Source organism: Lonchura striata, chromosome 19 (assembly GCF_046129695.1).
Source record: "Lonchura striata isolate bLonStr1 chromosome 19, bLonStr1.mat, whole genome shotgun sequence".
In the NCBI taxonomy this organism is placed as follows: Eukaryota; Metazoa; Chordata; class Aves; order Passeriformes; family Estrildidae; genus Lonchura; species Lonchura striata.
The window spans coordinates 4,268,497-4,291,550 of record NC_134621.1 but is presented as its reverse complement, the minus strand read 5'-3'; the positions used below and the strand labels follow the sequence as shown (position 1 = coordinate 4,291,550).

Here is a 23,054-nt window from a genome sequence, read left to right as displayed (position 1 = left end):
CTGATCTGCATTGTACAGGTGACTTCAAAAACATTTTTTTCCCCCCCTTATTTACATTTTTAGGTTTATTTTCCTGAGCCTCATCAGCACCTTCCACGATTTAAGCCACACCACTGCTCACAAACCCCACTCCATTCACTTTCCACTCACATTACACCAAAACAAGCCAAGGCACCTCGGGGTGGTGTTATCTGAGCCTTGGGGCAGATCCTCCTCCAGGGCTGTGGCCATTCCCCAGGGGCTCAGCAGCCCCAGGTGATGGTGTGACCTCGATCTTCCGAGTGCTTGGGAGGCAAAGAGTGCTCGGTGTTCCTAATACAAACTACACACCTCAGAGGTCAGGAATAAAAGTTTATTGTTTTCACATTTCTTATCGGTATTCACCTCATCAGTTCCCTGTCAAAAGATGTTTGGCAGAAAGAAGCCAATTGCTCTTTATTTTTGTAACTGTAACTAGAAAGTGGCCACAGTAGGAGTTTCCCTGGAATCAATCCAGGCAGAGCACAGATCCGTGGAAGGAAAGCAGTTTGGTGCAAACCAAGAGAGAACACTTCTGTGATTTGATCCAAAAGCTGAGAAGAGCAGCTCAGCTGGTCACAGTGAGCAGGTGAGCTGGTCACTGTGGGCCTAAAAGGAAATGGGCTTTAAAGGGGAAGACAAAGCTGCCAGTCAAGACCAAGTTTTCTAGAAATTGCTATCTGATTAATAAAGTCTCCCACATTTCTTTCACCTTTACATTTCCCTTTCTTCTGTAAAATGCCCCTGGAATTCAGAGGCAAAGGGAATTGGCTACAACCAGAAATTCCCATTTTGTTTCCATGCTGCAAAAATTAAAAACAAACAACAAGTTCCTCCTCCCACCTCTTTCTGAGCACACAGTCCTCCTGTACTTTGAGAACTCACAAATCAGATCAACTTGGAACAAAGTGAACATTCATATTAAAATAATGGGAATTGTTAATTCCCCCCATTCATCTGACATGCACCTTGCAAGGAAAATTCCCATTACAACAAAAACCCAGTAATTCAAAATGGTCCTTCTGTTTCCAACCTTAACTCCAATGCCTACAAAAGGAGAAAAAAAAACACAAAGTCCACACAATCAGAACAAACTGTTGCTTCACCTGCCAGGACAGGCTGAGTGAAAACCCACACAGTGCTGGTGGAATCTTCCAAATGCTTTATTTAGGAACAGTTCTGCCCATATGCTATGGGCTTTTTTTCCTACTGAAGTGATCACAATTATGAAATTATCTGCACTTTCAAAGTGCCCATCCCCGTGGCACCTGGGTGCTTTATAAAAAACACTGTCTGGCATGACAGAGATGAATTATCACTCACAAACCTACTGGTCTCCTGTTCCTTATCCCTCATTTCAGGTGTAGCTACTGACCAGGGACAAGAAACAAAGCAACAGATGAACTCCAGAAAAAGATCATCTTGTTTTCAGGCAAGGTTTAGATCAGAGACAAAACGAACACCAAGAGACCCAACTTCCCAAGAAGAGCAAGTAGCTATTGCTAAAGCCACCCATGAAGCTATTTTCCCAGGAAAATACTTTCAGAATAGGTTCTATACTGTATTTAGGTATTTAACAAAGTGTGTATGAATAAAGAAGGGTGCTATTGGCCCAGAGTACAAATTCACCATCACAGCAGGAATAACCATCAACATCTGATGTTTGCCATCCTTACTGACAAGGAAAGAGGCTCTATTTCATTATTTCAGACTGTTACATTCTTAAAAAATAGAGACTTCTGGGTTGAAAGGGAAGGAGAAGTTGCCCCCTTGGCTACTGTTCCACAGCCATTGTGTGGGAGCCTCACCTTGCTGGTTTAGTTCTGCATCTACTTCTGCCTCTATTTCCCAATTACACCCCAATTTCTAGATCAAACCTCCAAATTATAGTGTCAAATAATGGAGCAGAGGCAGGAATCAAATTGTATCTATGCCCTGGTCCATGGTAAGTAGATGTGTACCAACCTTGGACAGGCCACTGACCACAAAACTTCTCCAAGCAGAAAGGAATTTCTCTGTGCTCCAGATTATTTTCAGCCATTTATAGTGTATGTTTGTTTCTGAGTAATTGTTTGTCTTTAATACACTGGGAGAGAATGTGTTTGCACAGACATGAACACAGAACACAGGGGAGAAGATGGTAAAACTTCCCTCTGTTGGTTTCAGGTGCAGGTATTTGTGTCCTAGAACCTCTTGGAGCTTCTCCTTCAATACAGAATAAAACCTCTGTTCCTCTGGGGGTCCTGGTTAACTTTTGAATCCAAAAATGCCCTTTATATATCCTGTGAGGCCACTCTTGGCCTTCTGCTCCACCTTGTCCTCCAGAGGTGGGAAAGCCACATGGTTAAGGGCCAGGTCAAAGAACAAGGGTTTGCATGGAATGGGCTGGAATCCTGGTGGGAAGTGCACGAGGCTGACTTGCTTGCTGACCAGGGAAGGATCCAGGCAGAAAGTCTCAAACCGTTCTGAGAGTGGCTGCAAGAGACCGAGGCAGGGACACAAATTAAATTCCAGTCACATCAAAAGGGTCAAACATCAAACAGGACTGAGCAGCAACTGAGACAGGAGAAGTTCAAGCTCCCTTGTGAGGGCTCTGGGGACTCTGAAAATGATTTAACCTCCTGTCAACAGCTGCAGGATCTCTGGAAAACCCTCTTATGTGCAGAAAGAAAGCTAAACAAAGCAAGCTGCCACACTGGAAGCTGAAAGCTGCCTCCAAGGTCCTACCCCACTATGTCCTCAGCACCAAGCCTAATAAAATCTCCTAAATACACCAGTCATGACCAAATCCTGATCAATGTGACATTTCTTGTGTTGTAGAGACACTCAGGTAAGAGGATAAAGATGATGGTCATTAAAAGCACAGCTGGAATTTGCTTGAGCTCTTGGTTCTTACCTTGCCATCCCTGACCTGAGATGGAGACTCAGTCTCATGAGGATCATTTGCATCTGCAAAATTGAATAAAAGGGGTAAGAATAACAGGCTTGACCTTGGTGTAGAGTAAGATTGTCTCAGGAAGCAGCTGTGCTCCATGCTTAGCATGATCCTTGCTCTCTGGGATACACAGGACAATATTTTCAGCAGAATCAACTCGATTTCTACAGCCAACACAGCCCTGCAGTGGTGAAGCTTCTCCTTCACACTGTCACGAGAAGGTTTGGAAAGCAGCACAGACTGAGTGAAGCACACAACAGAAGATGATAAGAACACCCCAGGGGGGTTCTGTTAAAGCAACATTAAGGCAGTAAAGGAGGCAACACACTCCTTGTCCTGGATATCCAGCAGCAGGCACAGGAAAAACAGCAGCCCAAGAAATCACTAAGTTCATCCATCCCCCAAAGTTCTGCTGGAGGATGACACTGACAAAACATCACTGCTCTCCCTCTCCTTAGTAGCTCACCCAGCCAGGCAAAACTGGGATGAGTAAGGCCAAAGTCTCTGCAGCAAAAAAATGAAACACTGAACTGCTCTGTGCAAGTTCCCAAAACATCCCTAGGAAGGGTTTTAACATCTCTGGGCAGGGAGCAAGATGCCAATGGCCAGTCACTGCCTGCCCACCTGCACTACACACAGCTAGAAGCAGCTAGAACTGGGGGAAAAGTACTTTTCCAAAGCCTGAGTGAATGGAGATGGAAAAATCTTTGGAACTTCAGAAATTAAATAGAAGGAATGAAATAGCTGCAGGGGCTTTAGTCAAGATACATTAGAGCAGAGTTCTAGAATAGCTCTATTACTCACCTAAAATAGCTGCTGCTTGCAAGGAATACTTCTCTGCATTGACTTGAGTGATGAGATCCTGAACATCAGGCAGCTCCTAGAGCATTGAAGAAAATTATTTGAGAGCCTGAAATGTGCCAGTCTAAGAGAGCAAAAGTAAAACCAAAGTAAGAACTAAGAAATTAACTGCTAGTGTTGATAAGCTTTCCCAGAAGGGGAAAAGCTACAGCACTGTGCTTCAAGCACTACAGAAGCTGTATAAGAGAAAACACACAGGTGAGAAAAAGTGGTAAATTGTTCTGGAGTTGGTGCAAGTCTGTCCCTCCTCCAAGCAAGCAGCCAGCTGAAGTGTTCCCATGTCACTGGAAAGTCTCTGCTATAATGAACATTACTCTTCTCCCTACTTAAAGATCAGTCTTGAATTATAACAGCCTGGCACCTAATTAACAATAGTGGGACAGAGCTGCTTCATAAAACTTCAGCTTCAGGACTGGGCTCCTACCTTCAAGCTGTTCCTGTGAGCTCCAGCTCCCGACTGAACCTCACGGGCATATTTCAGCACCCTCTCGTACAGGACAAGGGCTTCACTCCATTTCTTGACCAGGACATAGGACTGGGCAATGAAGAAACACCTGCAACAGTCAAGAGAGCATTCCTGACCTGTTTGTTATCCACACCTTTTGCCAACTGAAATGAGTGACAATAGGAGACAGCCTTAAGTAGCAGCAGGCAGTTTCCCTTTAGGAACCAATCTCAAAGGACAGAGGAAACTGCATCAAAGGCCTGCACAGCACACAGAGCTGTGGAATTAAATTTCTGAAGGTGTCACACATGCTAAAGAAAACCTGGCTGTTTCTCAGTCACCTGTAAGCTTTGTACACGAGTGTCTTCAATCCAATCTCCTTTTGGAAGTTCTTGTCCTCTTCTAGGCCAGGAAGTTGTGTCAGTTCCACAAGGTTCTGTGCAAAAGAGAGTCAGAATAACAAATGCAGGCATTGCCTTCCTCTGGAATCTGCTGGTCTAAGAGAAAGCTGACCCTTTTGACAAGTCAACAGAACACTCCCAGGGAAATAGTTTCCAGTTTTCTAATTATCAGTTTTCTAACCTTCTGAAGGACTCTCATTGAAACTTGTGCAAGTTGCCCTCAGGACAGACTTCCTGACACAAACAGGAATTGGGACAAAGATTCCTTAGATTTCACATGAACTAATTCTTTCATAAGGCATTTCCCTCTCCCATTCACAACTGCTTCAGCCACAGGCTTCCTCAGTTAACTGCAAAATTATGGGATAAACTGAGAATCTGCTTATGAAGAACAAGTATTTTTAGCTGCTACTTTCCCTGGCCAGCAGAAACTAAGACAGCTCTAAGGCTGTTGCACAAGAGTCGGAAAGACTTAAAAGTGTATCGGAGTGCACAATAAAGGGCACCCATTCAAGCAGCAGGTTCTGCTCATAACTGAAGGAGGTTTTCTGTGTTTCATGCAGGTACTTGAAGGTACTCAGCTACTCTTCAGACTTCATGGTAATTCACATACAGTGCTGTATTTCTGAATAACCTTTTGTAACACTCAGGTTTCCTACTCATCCACATCCTGTTTATCCTAATCACACCAAGTTCTCGGGCTGGGCTGCAGAGCTGGCTGTGTTTTCTCAGCACTACCTGCAGGATGATGTCGTAGAGGCGGATGAGGTCCTGCGGCCGCGGCGAGCGCTTGCCGTCCTCGTCGGAGCGCTGCTGCTGCAGCAGGGCCTTCTGCAGGGACTTGGCCATGCTCTCGTTGCGCTTGATGGCAGTGGACAGCTTGATGTAGGTCAGATAACTGCCCAAATAAAAAGAGAAATCCCATCAGCACTCCCAGAGCTAGTCGCACATTACTCTGTGTTCCGAACTGGAGGCAGAAAAATTCATCTGAAAGGTCAACGTGAGAGTCTGGAGTAAAATGTTTACAAAGCTGCCTGAATCAGATCCTTATCTGTACAGTCATCCTTTGGGATTCCACAGGCCCAGAACAAAAACCCCATAAAACAAAACCAAACAAAATAAAATACTGACATAAGAACATGGCTTCTTCACACTAGCACTGGCAGCAATGTTTGCCTATTACCTGTGTAAGTACTGGATGTTGGACACCTTCCCAGAATCATTTTCCAGAGAGTGTTCTCGCTGCTTCTGTGGGCAATGGAGACAAAACACTGCATGATTTACTTCAAACTGGCAGCCAAGGGATGAAAAACACAGAACTCAAGGTTTGGGTAAGCCATGGAAGTAACACACTTTTAGGCAAAAGAGGGAGGGCTTCTCCACTGCTATTCCCCCGCTCCAATTCTGGAGAGAGTAAATTCAAATTCTGCAGCTCTTTATTAAAGAAATCCCAGCAAGCTGAACACTAAACCAGTCCCAAGGGAACACGGTGTCATTGGAAGTAGAAAATGGTGTTTGCTGCTTACCTGGTCTGGCTTCAATTCTTCCCGAACAGCCTGAATGGCATCTCTGCACTCACTGAGTAAAGACTCAAACAAACGTTCTTTCGTCTCCTCATTTTCTGCCTAAGAGCAAAGGAGATTCAAGACAGATCAGAAATCAGAAATTTTTGTATGATGTGTGAATTAACTGAGGAGATTAAATGAAGTTTCTCCCAAATTATATCTTTAAGGTCTATGGGCAGTTAGAACTCCAATCTGTGCCTGTCTGCAACAGATTCTTGGGGGAAATCTGCCAGAAATCTTGGGCAATGGGGTTGGTGCTGAGAACTGAATAGCAGTGAAGGCCTAGCAGACACAGTTCATGGCCTCATTCCTGCACCAGTTACCCTCCTTCCCAGCAACTCCATTCCCTTCCTGGATGGCACCTGCACTGCTCCCTCAGCTGAGGCTGGACTGCACTGTGGGAAAGGCCCCAGCAACAGAAGAGCTGAGCAGTCCTGAACTGGCAAACTACCAATGCAGACAGCTCTTGTTATGCTGATTTAATTTTCCCATGTGGTAAGAACATGCAGATGATTATCTCTTCTCCACTCCCACTCTAGCAATGCTCACAGTGGCAATAACTTGCTTGTTTGAAGCATCTTTCACAGCAACCATATATTTCAGATGCAGGAGTGACCGAGTGCTTTTCTGCTGTCACCGTAAGTTTTGTTTAAAAAAAAAAAAGTGAAGCAGCTTTTGTCCTTCTGCCCCAAAACCAGAACTTGAAAGCAAATTTTAACAAACAAGTTGAAGCCTGATTTCTGCCTAATTTATTGGCATATCATGTACCCAATTAAACAAGCTCCCAAACCGAAACTCAGCCTTTATTCAGATGCTGAGAAGGAAACCAGGTGGAGATTGCAAGATTTTCAATGATTCAGTAAGGAAAAACAACTCAGAAGCAAACCTCAGCCTCAGTGATTGAAGGAAAATTCAAGAGCACCGGCACCATGCTCTGCCACTCCCATCTCATGTAACAGTGCAAGATGAGCTTTGCTGCAATAAATTTGCAATTGGCAAAATGAATAAAAAAATGTCTAAAACCAAGCTCACTTGTTCATCTACTGCACAGCTCTACAGTCTCTGCCTCTCCACATCCCACGTTCACAAACTCAATCAGGAATGCTATTTTTACTCCCTCACAAAGCCTCAGGTACCCTAATGGAGGTGGTTTTTTGGGTTTGGAATTTTTTTGCTTTTAATTTAAGATTTGCTGTGAGAATTTTTAAGGTGGGACTGGTTCCTGAGAATAACCAGAGACGAGTCTGACTGCATTCTCAACCTCACCCAGAGCAGCACAGCAATTTCACCGTAAGCACAAAAATGAAAACAGACACAGCCAGATCATCATTCAGGCATAAACAGGGCAAGGGCTGGGCCCTGCAATGAAACAAAGGCTTTCCTTTCCAAGCAAAAACTCCTTAAGCTGATTCTATGCATAAATACACATGTTCTGATTTGGGAGATATCAGATCATAGGACTGAAACACAAGTGCTACAGCTGGTGATTCAACTGTCCTGACAGAACTGCACAGGTTCATCTTAAAGGAGTTCATGGAAACCAACTCCACTGAACCCAATTCCAAAAACGTGGCATGCTCATCTCTGACTTTCTTTGGTCTAAACCACTGTCTAACATCTCTGACAGTTATTACCACCCATTTTTGCTGCAACCTAGAGATGAGCACAGAATCCTTGAGGCAATACCAGCTAGGAGCACACCTGTGTCATGCTGCCCTGCAGCCTTGTCACTTCTACCTGGTGAGAGCCAATGGGCCCTCAGAGTCACACCTGCAAACCTACAAAAGGACTGACACAAGCACTTTTAAACCTGGATTCCTATTTCAGTTTGGCTTATTTATTCTGTTCCTCCCATTACCAATTATGCACCAAAGGCAATGGTATAATTGCATTGGGAGACTCCATTTTTACACAAAACAGACTGGTTTTACTTCTAATTAAACCCTGCAGGGGACTGCTGTTATGTCAGGGTTTCAGCTCAGTGAAGATGAGCAGAAAGGTGCCAAAGATCCCAGGAAGCACAATTCATTCACCTGAAGCTGGACTATCACAGCTGGCACAACTGCAGAACTGCTGCCAAAAAAGCAAGTTTTAGCCCTCTGGGAATGAAAACAGTGCTGCTGCAATGCTCAGCTCTCACCAGTCCACTCAACTCCTCTGTTTAGTCAGAGCTTCCCAGGAATGCAAAGCAAGATGAGAACAAATTCAGGCTGTTCTGCCACTACTTTAGAGTAACTAAACTGAAAAAGTCCAGGATGAAGTTAAATGAGGGAACTCTGAGCTGTACTTCCACCTGCTGGCCACACTTATGTGCTTCCTGAAACCAAAGCCATTCAGCAACATCCAATTCCTAACATTATGGGTAACACTCAGGTTTCCCACCCAGCAACATCCTGTTTATCCTAATCACACTCCTCTCACCACTATCCCCTGCTCTGGTCTTAACCCTCTGTAGGGTTTTTGTTTTATTAATTTTTATTTATCATTCTTATTCTCCTGGTGATAAAAGGTTTTTAATGCTGCAAAAATCCAATTTTTAGTGGCAAGAGTTGTTACTGAAGATCCTTTCACTGCCTTTTCAAACTCTTGAGTGTGGATGCAGCCACTGAAAAGCAGGATACCTCATCTCGCCACTACTTCCAAGGAAAAAAATACATGTGGAAAACTTGACTACAATACTAAGGACATGAACTGTATGTACCACTGCAAGTTCCAGTGAACTGGACTTCAATGATCCTTGTGAGTCCTTTCCAACTCAGGATATTCCATGATTCTATGAAGTGTTTCAGAACCATTACATGTGAAATTGATTTACATCCTGACATCTATTAATCCACTTCCTATTTTTGAAGATTTCCATAAGTCAATAAGAGAATGGAACAGCACCTGCTACACCTGGCAGATGGCTTTCTGTTGCTGAAGAAAACATGGTCAATATGGATTTTCATTTTGGCTACTCTGAAGTTGGAGCATTTGAGCAAGATGCTTAAAGAAATTAAAAGAGTAATTCAAAAACCAGTTACTCTTTAAAAATGTAGCCTTCATCTCCAAGTGATGTACTAATAATAATGGTTATCAGCCTGCTGCTGGAAGGCAGCACAAAACGTTCCAAGGAGCAGGAGGAATACTCAGAACAGATCTCCCAGACTACTCCACTCAGCAGACTGTGAGAGTTATCCCCAGACAACACTTCAGCTTTGGGTTATAATCAGTATTCCTCCACTTTTACCTTCAGCCTTCCAGCCCCAAGTCTGAGAAAATGAGATTACTCAAAAGCTTTTAGTTCAGGTACCAGGTATTGCACAGAAGGAAAGAGGATGGTTAGAAGGCCAGGAGGGAGAGAGCTGCTGGGTTACCTGAGCAATTGCTGCCTCATTGTCAGCCAGCCCCAGCAGGAAGATCCTCACTTTGTCAATCTTCACTGGGACAGTTCTCCCTCTCCACTCCACCTCACTCATCGTGGCTGCCTGCTTTGCCCGAGTCTGGGTGATCAGAGCCTGCACAGAACACACTGAGCTTAGAAGCTTGAGTTTACAGAGATGCAAAACTGAACCTCCTGAATTCATGTTAGACTTGACTGTTTTGAAATCAAAGGGCCTAGGTTTGCTTGCTCACTTCTGTTCCAGTCTGGCTCTTGAATGGTTTGCTGCAGCAATATTCATGCTCAGCACAGTAATAACGAATATCTCAAGCTGAGGCATGCAAATAAATTACCTCCAGTTTTTCTGCAAGAAGACCTTCAGTGCCACCAGACCTCAGTCTCATCTGCATCAACTCATTCATGGCAGACTGGTCACCTGAGAGAATCAACAAATTGAGATCAGGTTTCCATTTGACTTCAAAATCACTTTCATATACCAAAACTAATCATTAGATTTTACAATGGCAGTTTAGGGACAAGCTACCACAAACAGTTATTCTGTCTTTCTACACATAACCACAGGCGCTGTTGCAAAATGAGGCCCTTTCTGCATTGTTAAACTGTCCCAAAACACAAGCAGAATTTGCCCAAAATATTATGGCCTCAATGTCACTTAGACCAGGGTTTAACTAAATCAGTATTGCCTTCCTGGGCACAGATGAAGCCCCCCTTCCCTTACCAATGTTGTAGGCACAGTAGCGGATGTTGGGCGAGATCTCCTCCACACGCTGGTTATACAGCACAGCTTGTTCTTCTGTGAAAGCATTGGCCAGCTTTTCATAGATGGTCCTAGAGCAAAGAACAAATATTACACTGCAGCATGTGTCACTTGTGAGGTGCTATCCTAAGGGAACACATTGTGTCTGTGCTCCGGAGGATGCTATTTCTTCAGCAGCACCTCCCAGTTAAGCACAATTAACAATGCACAGAGTTAGTTATGTTAGTTTAGTTATGAACATAACTAAAGTGATCCAACACTATTTCCTGAAGGAAGCTGACGAAGTGAGGGACTCACTTGCATTTGTTGAAAGCCTCCATTGCTGCCTTCCACTCCTGGTGCTCGAAGCGAAGCATGCCGGTGAGATAAGCCATGTACGCCTGCACACAGAGCGAGGACAAGGTCACTTCCCCACCATCAACAGCCCAAAGGTGCCACCTTTAGCAGGAAGGCTGCTGTGACTCCTGCAGTGGGTGACTAAGCTTTGCCCTTTTCACTGGGGCTTCCCACAGAAGACAACTGATTTGGATGACAGGTTACAGGTAGCTGTAACCTACCTACCTCATCTCCTTTAACTGCCTCTGCAGCATTTCTAAGGAACCACAGAATCATAAAATGGAATCACAGAATGGATTGGAAAGGAGCTTAAAGATTATCTAGTTCCAAGCCTTCTACCATGACAGGGACACCTTCCACTAGACAAGGTCACCCAGAAATTAAAGATATTTCTTGCTTGTTATGCAATGGCCCACTAATGTCACACAACTTTTCTCCCCAGCAGCATGCTATACAATGGCAGTTTAATTAACTGAGTACATCACTGCTGTTCAAAGATGTCACAACAGTTGTTTCCTGTTTTCCAGGAACCGAATCCCCAAATCTTGCATTCTAGGTGGCTACTTCAGCACATTTAACAAAAAGGTAACTCAGTAGATAAACAGTTTCTTAGGCTGTGTTGCACCATCTTAGCTACCCTCAATTCTTTGTACTTTTATTATCTATGGAGAGATAGTAATTATTTCTTCACTCCAAATTCCAAGGTTTTCTTGTTCAGCCCTTGGTGTACAACAAGATGAAAGTATCAGTGGTTACCTGAGCTTCCAGCTTTGTCTTGGCATCCACCCTGTTGCTCTCACAGAGCCTCTCCAGCTCCTCGGCGTGTTTCACAGCCTTGCGCAGCCGCGAGAGCAAATGGAAGCGCTTGCGGGGCTCCGTGTTGGCCTCCTGCTTCAGCTGCATGGCATAGCTCCAGGCCCTCTCTGCATCCATCAGGATCAGCAGCAAATACCTGCCATGGGACAAGAATGACACTCAGACAAGAGCTGCAGCACCGCCAGCTCTTTGCCATTTGGTCTGCCAAGCTTAGCAGCAGAAGTGCAGCTTGGTAAGTAAAAGGCAGATGCTTTCACTTCTTAAAGTACTGAGCACAAAGTCTGGTTATTCCTGACTAGTTTCTGCTGTGTTTCTCACTCAGAAGTGCAACTGGTAATTGCACTGAGGGATAAAATTAGGTACCATTCTGTAGTACCACAGACACTACAAACACAAGGGATTTATCATTTTAGGCCACTCTTAAAACTAGTTCAATATGTTCTTAACAACACAAGTGACTGCAGTTTTCATGTAGAAAACTGTATCACGTGTAGTTTTCCCACAAGAAAAGACAAGACAGGAAACATTTCAAGTATTCCTAAAAGATGGGAAGTGAACCCAAAATCCTGGCTACTCTCCACATACTCTGTCAGACAAGAATTCTGTCAAGTTTAGAAGACTTAAGAAAAACTTGCAGTGCAATATTTCTGTCAAACAGAAGGGATAGCATCTCTAACCACAACCTTGCTGGCTACACCATTTACATTACCATCATTCCCATGGCTACCTCGCAACCGACCTGAATAAGCATTTCCTCTTCAGTGCCACAGGAATTTACTGATTATGAAAATAATCCATTTTAACAGCTATGAGGGAAGAGAAGGAACAGGCTGTTGCTGCTCCTTCTTGTCCCACTGTTTGAAGCTGGATCTGAGCAGTGTCTCACAGCCTGAATTTTTATTAATACCAACAACACACATCTCTGAAAAGAAATGTTTTGCATATTGCACAAAATAGTTTTCCACCTGCAACAGAAATTACTGAAAGGGAACTCTTCAGTAACATACTGAATTCTCAATTCCATCCAGTCCCTGTACCTGTTGTCTGAGAGAATCTCTTCAGTTACTTTCTTCCCAGTGAACTTGTGTCTGTTGCCCATCTTGAAGTTGAGAGTTTTGCGGAGCCGCCTCAGCCTGCGGGAGCAATAACCCCTAAAAAAAGACAACCACAGTCAGTTTGGCCAAAGGACAACTTTGCTTCTGTTTACTGCTCTATCCAAATAGAAAAAAAAAAAAAAATACTATGGCTGTACCAGGCAATGTTTTAGCAATTAAAAATCCATGTGTGACATATGGTAGCTCAAAAACTACCTGTAAAACAGCAATTAATAGAAAACAAGGTAAGAAGACATATCATTATTATATTGAAAATTGAGAGCGATGTGCTCACTACTAACTGCTTTATGTGTTTATTGAACTTTGAGCTCTGGGGGAGTACTGTGCCTATCAGGGAGGTGTGAACACAAGCTCCTATGGGCAGTGGAGATGCAAAGGCCAGCCTGCAAAGCCACAGCACAGTACAGCCAAGGGAGATCAGCACACAGACCCCACGTGGAACAGCCTGTCAGGAGTTTTCACCTGGCAGATGGGTTTTGTTGCCTGCTGCAGGGGGGTTATATTTTAAATGAAGTGAAGCCAAGTCCCAGAAGTCCCAGGGTCTGTGGTGCTGGAATGACCCCAAGATGTAAAAGGCTTTTCTTCCTAACCCATGCAGCCAAAGGAGGAGTCTGAAATGCGCAGGTTCAGCTCCTCAAGGTTGTTTGTTTTTCATTATCTGTAACATTCTTTCTCTGACCTGCTGAGTTCTGTCTAGCCATGACATTCTGCCTATCACCTCAAGTAGCATTTACATTTTATATCAATATATCAATAGTCTGTTTACAATAATGTGCCAATATCTATAATCTGTGTTAGACAGTGTGTCTCTACCTTCAAACAATAGAAAAGTGTGACAATCACAGCAAGACATGGAGGGCAAGAAGGAGGAGGAGGAGGTCAGGACACGCCCAAATCCCTCCATCTTGACCCCTTGAACCCCATTCTAAAAAGCCCCAACATTCTACTTTTCCACCCTGTGTTAATCCAAATATCACACTACTCAAACCCCTGTGGCTTGTAATTCCTCATACAGAGTTGGCAGGTTTTTTTCACGGGCTAAAATCAAATCCACAGGTGTTTTTGAGTTTGTGCCAAGGTCTCTGAGCCCCCTACCAGGGTCTGGAGGCAGCCAGGGCAGCCAGGGGGATGTGCTGGACTCCGACACAGGAGCAGCCCCCCACACTCACCTGTACCTCTGGAAGTCCCCATGCCTCAGGCCGTGCTGCTGCTGCGACTCCTTCACGATCTGCAGGACTGCGGCTCGCGTTAAGGCACACTCCCAGTGCAGCTGGCACCAGCTCCTCCTTCCACCCCAAAGTAACAGCAGGGAACCCCACAGATCCATGAGACAAACACACTTTGAACAGTGGGGCACCCCAAAAACTCCTAAAAGCAGAGAGCTGATGGTTCTAAAGCACCTAACAAGTGCACGGCTCCGTCCAGAGCTCCTGCCTGTCAGGAGAGACCTCCAGACATCCACAGCAGTGCTGCTGTCACCAGAGCTCCTTTTGGGACAAGGACCCATCCAGGATAACACACCTGACTGCCCCAGCCACGCTTGTGGCACAGATTTGCAGGAAAAATTGAGGTAGAGAAGCTTTCCTGCCCTCGCTCAGAAAAAGGATAAGAATACCCTGAACAGAGCCACTGCTGCCTCCCCAGCACAGCTTTCACAAACAAAGTGCCTTCTGAGCACAGAACCTGATAAAAAGAGCTTTTGGAAATAACTCCAGGGCTGGTTTTTTCCATTTTTCAGCATGTTTCTCGTCTTGCTGCAACAAGTATCTGTGACACAAAGCACTGCCCTGTGACCTGGGGCACCATCACTCCATCATTTCCATCCAGTCTCTGCATCCTTCAGTGTACCTGCAGAGTTCTGCACTTCCTTTAGTCCCTCAGTTGTTCCTACCAAATAAAACCATGCCACATTCTAGTAAATCTGATGCTTTCCATTCAGTCTACAAGGCAGATTATTTTGTTAAATAAAATCTTCACCACACAAAAGAAATCTCTGTGCTGTATATATTCATATCTTAAAATTTCCCTTTTAAGCTTTACCAAGAAGCTTTTATAGAAAACCCACAACAGAAAACCAGACTGTACAACAACCCAAACAAAAGAAAAACTACAACTACACCTAAAGAAACCACCAAAAGTTTAAAGTTTAAAATGCCAGACGTCTGTCACAATGTTTTCTTGGGACTACACCTAAAATAAAGTCTCTGAGGTATTAAAAACCTGCAGCAATAGTTATTACACTGAATTATTCTATATTTGCAGAACAACTCAGTTGAATTGCAGCTTCTCAACACAGCCCCCCTCATCCCTGCTGTCTACCCAAGATTTTTTTCAGTCTCTCTTTTATCCTGCAGTTACTTGCTGAATTCATATCCCCTGAACTTTCTTATTTTTTCATTGATTTAGACAATCCCAAGATTCCCAGGGCAACTGCTATGTCTGCACTTTACTGCACAGTCACTGACTACACAACACCTGCCATATGCCACGTGGAAATCTGCAACCTGGTTTCCTTCTGACCCAGAAGATAAAACCCAGCTCTACCACAGCTGTGCAGCTGCACTGGTTTCACATCGAAGTTTCACCTACAAAACCTCCAGGAGGTATACACGCCGGGATTTCAGAAGCACTAAATCTGCAGGAGCCATTCTACCACCTCATCTCTCCTGTTAAGATTTTTTTTTTTTTTTGATCTATTACTGCTCCCTTCAAGCTGCAGCATCACCGCGAGCAGCTCGGGGTACCCCAAAGCACAGGGCAGAGCTGTGGGGACTGGCACCAGCTGTTAATGCGGTTCGGAAGGAGACGCAGCCCGGGGAGAGCGCAATTCCATAAATCAGGAAACACAGCTGGGCCGTTTTATCCAAACCAAACCCTCCCTCAGCCCAGGCCAGCACCGCCCGCACCTCGGGGTGTCCCTGCACGGGGCCCGAGGCCGGACTGAGGGCTGACCCCGGCCCGGCCCGCCCGTCCCCCCGCCGCCCACGGGCCGGGCCTGCCACGTCCCGCCGCCGCCGCGCAGGATGCTCTCCAGGCCCAGGCTATCGCCGAGGCCGCCGGGCTGCGGCCCCGCCGGCCGCTCGTTCTCCTTGCCGTCCTTGCCGTCCTTGCCGTGCTCCCTGCTCTCCTCCGGGCCGGCCCCGCGGCCGCCGCCGCCGCCCTGCCGCTCCGCCGCCATCTTGCCCGCGGTGCAGCACGGGCCGGGAGCGGCGGCGGCCGCGCGGGGGCTGCCGGGAACGGGGAGGAGCGGGGGCGGGAAAGGGAACGGGAAAGGGAACGGGAAAGGGAACGGGAACGGGAACGGGAAAGGGAACGGGAAAGGGAACGGGAACGGGAACGGGAACGGGAACGGGGAAAGGGAACGGGGAAAGGGAACGGGAACGGGAACGGGGAAAGGGAACGGGGAAAGGGAACGGGGAAAGGGAACGGGGAAAGGGAACGGGGAAAGGGAACGGGAACGGGGAAAGGGAACGGGAACGGGAACGGGGAAAGGGAACGGGGAAAGGGAACGGGGAAAGGGAACGGGAACGGGAACGGGGAAAGGGAACGGGGAAAGGGAACGGGGAAAGGGAAAGGGAACGGGAACGGGAACGGGGAAAGGGAACGGGAACGGGAACGGGAACGGGGAAAGGGAACGGGAAAGGGAACGGGACTGGGAACGGGAACGGGAACGGGGAAAGGGAACGGGAACGGGGGCGGGAATGGGGAAAGGGAACGGGAACGGGGAAAGGGAACGGGAAAGGGAACGGGGAAAGGGAACGGGAACGGGAACGGGGATCGGGATTGGGAACGGGAACAGGAACGGGAACGGGGATCGGGAACGGGAAAGGGAACGGGAACGGGGATCGGGAACGGGGAAAGGGAACGGGGAACGGGAACGGGGAAAGGGAACGGGGAGGAGCGGGGGCGGGAGCGGGAAAGGGAACGGGGATCGGGATTGGGAACGGGAACGGGGAAAGGGAACGGGGAAAGGGAACGGGGAAAGGGAACGGGGAAAGGGAACGGGAACGGGGAGGACCCGGGACGGGAGCGGGAAAGGGAACGGGGATCGGGAACGGGAACGGGGGGGAGCCGGGACGGGAACGGGGATTGGGATTGGGGATCGGGAACGGGGATCGTGATTGGGAACGGGGAGGATGCGGGGAGCCGGGACAGGAACGGGGGCGGGAGCGGGAAAGGGAACGGGGATTGGGATTGGGAACGGGGATCGGGATTGGGAACGGGAACGGGGAAAGGGATTGGGAACGGGAACGGGGAAAGGGAACGGGGATCGGGAACGGGGATGGGAACGGGGATCGGGAACGGGGAAAGGGAACGGGGAAAGGGAACGGGGATCGGGATTGGGAACGGGAACGGGGATCGGGAACGGGGATCGGGAACGGGGATCGGGATTGGGATCGGGAACGGGGATCGGGAACGGGGTTAGGGATTGGGAACGGGGACTGGGAACGGGGGCGGGGAAAGGGGATCAGGATAGGGAACGGGGAAGGGGATCGGGGATCGGGACTGGGAGCGGGGAACGGGGATCGGGAACAGGGACGCGGATCGGGATTGGGAACGGGAGCGGGGAACAGGGATTGGGAACAGGGACACGGATCGGGATTGGGAACAGGAGCGGGGATCGGAATTGGGAACGGGAACGGGGATAGGGATCGGGGATCAGGATAGGGAACAGGGAAAGGGATCAGGAGCGGGAACGGGGATCAGGGATTGGGAACGGGGATTGGGGATCGAGACTGGGAACGGGAATGGGGATTGGGAACAGGGACAGGGAACGGGGATCAGGGATTGGGAATGGGGATCAGGGATTGGGAACGGGGATCAGGAACGGGGATCCCCTGTGGGATGTCATCAGGAACACGGAGCATCCTCACCCCAAAGGGGTTTGGTCACCTCCAAACAGGAACTGGTTTTGGGGGGGTCCTGGTGGGCAGCCGAGGGTGGGAAGGGCTCTGTGTGTGCTGCGGCGGCCGTGTCACAGGGCTGTGAGTGTCCCCAGAGCCCCCAGCTCAGCTCTGAGCACCCATGAAGAGAACGGAGAAGCTGTGGAGTGACTTAGGTACAGAAGTAATTGATGGATTAAGGATTTCTCTCTCCACATAAGCAAAACAAGGCAGGCTGGGGTGGGGTTAGGCCAAGAGTCCTTGGAGAGCTGATTGCACCGGCCGGTCCCAAGGCTTCCATCTGTGCAGGACCAAAAAGGCAATTTTGCAGAAAGAAGACACAGCACGAAAAAAAAATCTGTTCTCGCTGCAACGTATCACGCTGCTCTCCTAGCCGTGGGGAGAAATTCAGTTTCTCCTAAAAACCTGGGCTCACCTCGGGTGTTTTGGTGCAAGGATTTAGCTGCTCACTGGACAATGTGGAGGATAAACGGAAGCAGGCAGAGGAACCCCGATTCCTAAAAACCTGCAGCCCCTGGGGTTGAACAAACCCTCTTTCAGTGACTACTGAAGGGGGAGGCGGTCAGAAAACCCCCGCAGCCGCCTCACTTCGGGTGTCCAGCTCCCTTTGGGGTGCCCAGCCCCTCCGCAGGGATAGCAGCACTGCCTGACATTTCACCCCCATCCCAGGGCAAAGCCGGCCCGAGCCCCTCGCTCCCCCGGGGGGAGCGGGGTCGGCATCCCCTCCCCGGGGCGCGATGCGCGGGGCCGGGCGGGAGCCGCGCCCCGGAGCCCCCGGGCCCCCCCGCTCCGCCGGCGCACGGAGAGCGCCGGAGCCGCCCCGCCGGAGCCGCCGGAGCCGCCGGAGCCGCCCCGAGCGCCCGCGGGCTCCCGCAGACCCGGAGGAGGTGAAGGGCGCCCGGCTCCCCCGCCCGCTCCCCGTGCGCCCCGGCGGGACCCCCGCACGCTCCCCATGCACCGCGGCTCCCGTGCGGCTCCCGTGCGCTCTCCGTGCTCCCCTTTCACCGTCCTCCCCCTTCCCGTGCATCCCCGGTGCGCTCCCCGCTGCAGGCTCCTTGCACCCCCTTTTCCCGTGCATCCCTTCTGTGCTCCTTAGCGTGCTCTCCTTGCACCCCCTTTTCCCTTTCCCTTTCCCTTCTGTGCTCCCAGCGTGCTCTCCCTGCACCCCCTTTTCCCGTGCATCCCTTCTGTGCTCCTTAGCGTGCTCTCCCTGCACCCCCTTTTCCCTTTCCCTTTCCCTTCTGTGCTCCCAGCGTGCTCTCCCTGCACCCCCTTTTCCCGTGCATCCCTTCTGTGCTCCTTAGCGTGCTCTCCCTGCACCCCCTTTTCCCTTTCCCTCCCTTCTGTGCTCCTCAGCGTGCTCTCCCTGCACCCCCTTTTCCCTTTCCCATCCTTCTGTGCTCCCCAGTGTGCTCTCCCTGTACCCCCTTTTCCCTTTCCCATCCTTCTGTGCTCCCCAGCTCTCCCTGTACCCCCTTTCCCTTTCCCTTTCCCTCCCTTCTGTGCTCCCCAGCGTACTCTCCCTGCACCCCCTTTTCCCTTTCCCTCCCTTCTGTGCTCCCCAGCGTGCTCTCCCTGCACCCCCTTTCCCTTTCCCTTCTGTGCTCCCCAGCTCTCCCTGCACCCCGCTTCCCGTGCAATCCCGGTGCACCCCACAGTGATCTCCCCGTGCACCCCCTCACCCCGTGTGCCCCCCCGGTGCCTTCTCCACGCCCGCTGCCCCCTCCAGCCCCTGGCCATGAACGGCTCGCTGGCGGGCTCCGGGGCGGGCTGGCAGCCCGAGTCCGTGATCATCCCACTCGTGTACCTCATCATCTTCCTCGTGGGCACCGTGGGCAACAGCCTGGTCCTGGCCGTGCTGCTGCGCAACGGGCAGGTGAAGAACACAACCAACCTCTTCATCCTCAACCTGGGGGTGGCCGACCTCTGCTTCATCCTCTTCTGCGTCCCCTTCCAAGCCACCATCTACACCCTGGAGGGATGGGTGTTCGGGCCCTTCATGTGCAAGGCCGTGCACTTCTTCATCTACCTCACCATGTACGCCAGCAGCTTCACCCTGGCCACCGTCTCCCTCGACAGGTAGGAAAGGGAATGGGGTGGGGGGCTGCCTTCATCCCCTTTCTTTGGATCCCACCAGGGCAGGGAGGAGACAAATTCCCCTGGAGTTAAATCCTGACTGCTGTGATCTCCCCGGGGCTCCTGGGGGAATCGAGGAGCGTTTCCCAGTTGATGCATGTGAGGAAGTGCAAACATCCAGTGTGAGGTGCTGCAGAGGACTGGATGGGGATCCCTGGCCCCAGTACCCAGCTGGAGAAGCTTTCAGACCCCAAAGCTGTAGGACTGGGATTTATCCACAGGCCCTGGCAGTGAAGTGGGGATGAAAAATGAGAAAGAAGGAAAGCTCAGGCCCTGTGCAGCTCTGGCTCTTCCTGGGATGCATGAAGAGAGCCCCTACCCTCCCAACAGCCCCTGTCAAAGCAGGCAGACCTTGAGGAGAAAAAACCGGGATGTTTGAGCTGGGACACTGATTTTCCCACCCTCCCCTTCTATTAGCAAAAAGCCCCTTTCTGTCCTGGTGCTGTCCCTTGTCCCAGAGGTTATCCCAGCCCATTCCAGGGTGAGTTTTGCTGGGAAGCCTGGTGCTCCTGCCTGTGCTTTACCTCAGTCCCTGCCTCTGCAAGGGCCGGTGAGTTATGACCCTGCAGCAAGTGAGAGGCTGGGAGCTCCTGGAGCTGCTCCACTCAGTGTTCAAACCCTGCAAGGTGGGATGTGGAAAGTCCATGTGCCAGGCCCCTGGGAACCCTGGAGCCCGGCTGAATGTGTCCTACCATCCCAGCAGAGCCCTGCACTGGCTGCTGAGAGCACCCCCAGGAGCTAAAACACATCCAGGGGCTGCCTCTCTCCCGGGATCCCACAGAGCAGAAGGAACAGATGTGTTGAGCAAGGGAGAGCTTGCACAAGCCTCAGATCTGGTGTAATTGCAGGACCAGCTAATTACAGACCTGAAAAGGGGTGATGTGTTCTCACGTGTGCCAGTACAAGGAATGCTGTGTCTGGGGATCTTGGGCACTTACTCCTGTTTTTGTATCCTCACTACCCCAACCACTTGTGCCAGACACTGATGGTGAAGTGAGGGTCTGTTGGATTAGGGGAGGGACCGAATGGGACCATCCCCATTGTCCCCACAACCACTGCCAAGAGCAGAGGGTGATGGGACTGGGTCAGGGGGAGAATCTTCCTCAATCCTTTGTGCTGCAGGTTCCCTAAGAAGCACCAGGGAATCAGCTGTGTGACTAACTGCCCTGGAAATCTCAAATCCATCATTTCTGCCCTCTGTCCAACCTGCTCTGGCGTTGCTCTCTCTGTGCCCTCCCCAGCACTGCAGCATGTCCCTCTCCCTCTCCCATGCAGGTATTTGGCCATACGATACCCCCTGCACTCCAGGGAGCTGAGGACACCCAGGAACGCCCTCCTGGCCATTTGTCTCATCTGGGGCCTCTCCTTCATCTTCTCGGGCCCTTACCTCAGCTACTACCAGGAGTTCCAGCTGGCCAACCTGACTGTCTGCCACCCCATCTGGGAGATCTCCCAGCGCAAGATCATGGACATCTGCACCTTCGTCTTCAGCTACATCATCCCCGTGCTCATCCTGAGCCTCACTTACGTGCGGACTATTCGCTACCTGTGGCGGTCTGTGGACCCTCTCCAAGACATGTCGGAGTCCAAGAAGGCCAAGAGGAAGGTCACCAGGATGATCATCATCGTTGCCGTGCTCTTCTGCCTCTGCTGGCTGCCCCATCACCTGGTCATTCTCTGCGTGTGGTTTGGGTACTTCCCCCTCAACCACTCCACGTACGTGCTGCGCATCCTCTCGCACGTCATCTCCTACGCCAACTCCTGCGTGAACCCCATCGTCTACGCCCTGGTCTCCAAACACTTCCGCAAGGGCTTCAAGAAGATCTTCAGCTGCCTCCTGCACAGGAAGGCAGAGCACAGGGTGCACGCCCAGGCCGCCAACACGGTGAGCACGCTGGAGGCAGAGCTCAGCGAGGTGACCCAGCCGAGCGAAGCGCTGCCCGGCCGCTTGGCCGCGCGCTGCAGGGTCCCCGCACAGCCCTGGCGGGAGGCAGGGCTGGAGGGGCAGCAGCAGGGAGCAGATGGCTCCTCTGTCACCTTCACTGTCAGCTAGCAGAGCTCCCTCCCACCCCACGGCTTTGCAGTCTCCTGCAGGCCTGGGGCTGGGCTCTGTTTTGGGTTGAAATGTGTCCAGCTGAAACCTTTTCATTCAAATGCATCCAGATGTCACGACCGTGATGCTGCTGATACAAACTCAGCCAAGAACTAACCAAGAACAGGATTCGCTTCCACCAAGCACCTCCTGAGAGCAGAGAGATCAAACCCAAAATCCACTGCCACGTGTAAACCTGTTCCTCTGTCGTGGATGGACTTACTCCCTGTTGCATCTACACCCAGAGCCTGTGAAAAGCTCTGGCCCCTCCAACCAGCACAGCATCTCTAGCTTGTGGGTGCACTTTTAGGGACATCTGGAAAATCTTGGTTTGTTTGTGTCCTGGTTTAGGAGCTGCATCCCAGGGCAGCACTGGGCACAAACCCAGCTCAGGTAGGAAAATCCAGGAGTGAAGCGCAGAAGGTCACCAAGGACCAAGGGGAGGGAGGTTGTTTGCCAGGGAAGCACAGCCATGGACCCATGGCAGGGAAAGGATTTTAATGCATTTGGACAGCCTGGGGACAGCTCAGCATCTCAAGCAGGCAGGGTGCTCGTGGAGACAAGCAGGGCACTGACACTGCTCCCCTGAACGGGACAGCCAGGGCTGTGTGAGAGCTGGGGGTGCCCAGCAAGCCAGGGAAGCCTCAATAAAGCCCCTCCATCCCACCTGCCGTGTCCAGCTCCTTTGGGAGGCCCCACAGCTTCAGCAGAGGAGAGGCTTGGGGGTGGTGGGTCCTGCTGGATGCAGGGAAGCTGTGGGGGATGGAGGATATGGGTGAGGACATCCTTGGAGGGGGACACTGCGGCACAGGAATGTCACTGCACCCGCTGAGTGCAGCTGCCCACAAGAGGCTGCTGTGATTCACACTCCCACCTCTTAACCCTGCAAAGGTTCCACGGGTGCCCGAGCCCTGGGACTGCCACCAGCCAAGAGCTGGAAGTGAAATCCTTCCTTTTGTTTACCAGAAGAGCATCACAGGACTAGGATCAAGTCACCCTTTTGAAAACCCCATGGCAGAGCACAGCCAGAGGTGGTGGCCAAAGGGTAGGGGAGCGGGGTTGAGCTGTGCAGTGCATCCCTGCAATTCCCAGCTGTGCCCCCCAACAGCTCCCATCAGTCAGGTCTCCATAAATTGCCATTACAGAGGATCTAAGTCTGCCTGCACACATTTCACTGTTGTGAACCCCCATGGCAGAGCTCCCCAGGACTGGGGTGGGTGTTTCTGTACAGGACCCTGGCTCCCCATGGGGTCTGGTCCTGACACAGCCCTCCTCCACCCAGCTCCAGTAC

The 23,054-nt window shown here is 50.1% G+C and overlaps 2 protein-coding genes across 4 annotated transcripts; one reads left to right on the top strand and one right to left on the bottom strand.

The window, feature by feature from the left end:
* Positions 1–338: 338 nt before the first annotated feature.
* On the bottom strand, positions 339–15,837 carry SRP68 (signal recognition particle 68). 2 transcript variants are annotated; one of them, XM_021541677.2, is made up of 16 exons: positions 15,659–15,837; positions 13,801–13,867; positions 12,554–12,667; positions 11,457–11,652; positions 10,662–10,744; positions 10,326–10,435; positions 9,940–10,022; positions 9,582–9,722; positions 6,187–6,285; positions 5,844–5,908; positions 5,399–5,558; positions 4,601–4,695; positions 4,239–4,368; positions 3,758–3,833; positions 2,915–2,967; positions 339–2,493 (listed from the first exon to the last, which is right to left on the bottom strand). In XM_021541677.2, exons 1-16 carry the CDS (start codon positions 15,807–15,809, stop codon positions 2,266–2,268), a joined length of 1,851 nt encoding a protein of 616 aa, XP_021397352.2. In that variant the 5' UTR covers positions 15,810–15,837; the 3' UTR covers positions 339–2,265. The 2 variants fall into 2 exon arrangements, with proteins under 2 accessions (XP_021397352.2, XP_077643474.1); XM_077787348.1 differs by lacking the exon at positions 15,659–15,837 and having other exon boundaries at positions 13,801–15,580.
* A 3,420-nt stretch (positions 15,838–19,257) lies between these two features.
* On the top strand, positions 19,258–22,429 carry GALR2 (galanin receptor 2). 2 transcript variants are annotated; one of them, XM_021541643.2, is made up of 3 exons: positions 19,258–19,614; positions 20,947–21,556; positions 21,835–22,429. In XM_021541643.2, the coding sequence occupies exons 1-3, from the start codon at positions 19,274–19,276 to the stop codon at positions 21,847–21,849; spliced, it is 966 nt and encodes a 321-aa protein (XP_021397318.1). In that variant the 5' UTR covers positions 19,258–19,273; the 3' UTR covers positions 21,850–22,429. The 2 variants fall into 2 exon arrangements, with proteins under 2 accessions (XP_021397318.1, XP_021397317.2); XM_021541642.2 differs by having other exon boundaries at positions 19,259–19,614; positions 20,947–22,429.
* Positions 22,430–23,054: the final 625 nt, after the last annotated feature.

Excerpts from the sequence above, each read along its gene's own strand:
- SRP68 (XM_077787348.1), bottom strand. The coding sequence starts at position 14,138 with ATGGGTCCTTGTCCCAAAAGGAGCTCTGGTGACAGCAGCACTGCTGTG. Across the intron at positions 10,436-10,661 it reads GAGGCTTTCAACAAATGCAA|GACCATCTATGAAAAGCTGG; the intron begins GTGAGTCCCTCA and ends TCTTTGCTCTAG. Across the intron at positions 10,023-10,325 it reads CTACTGTGCCTACAACATTG|GTGACCAGTCTGCCATGAAT; the intron begins GTAAGGGAAGGG and ends TGATTCTCTCAG.
- GALR2 (XM_021541642.2), top strand. The coding sequence starts at position 19,274 with ATGAACGGCTCGCTGGCGGGCTCCGGGGCGGGCTGGCAGCCCGAGTCC. Across the intron at positions 19,615-20,946 it reads GCCACCGTCTCCCTCGACAG|GTATTTGGCCATACGATACC; the intron begins GTAGGAAAGGGA and ends TCTCCCATGCAG.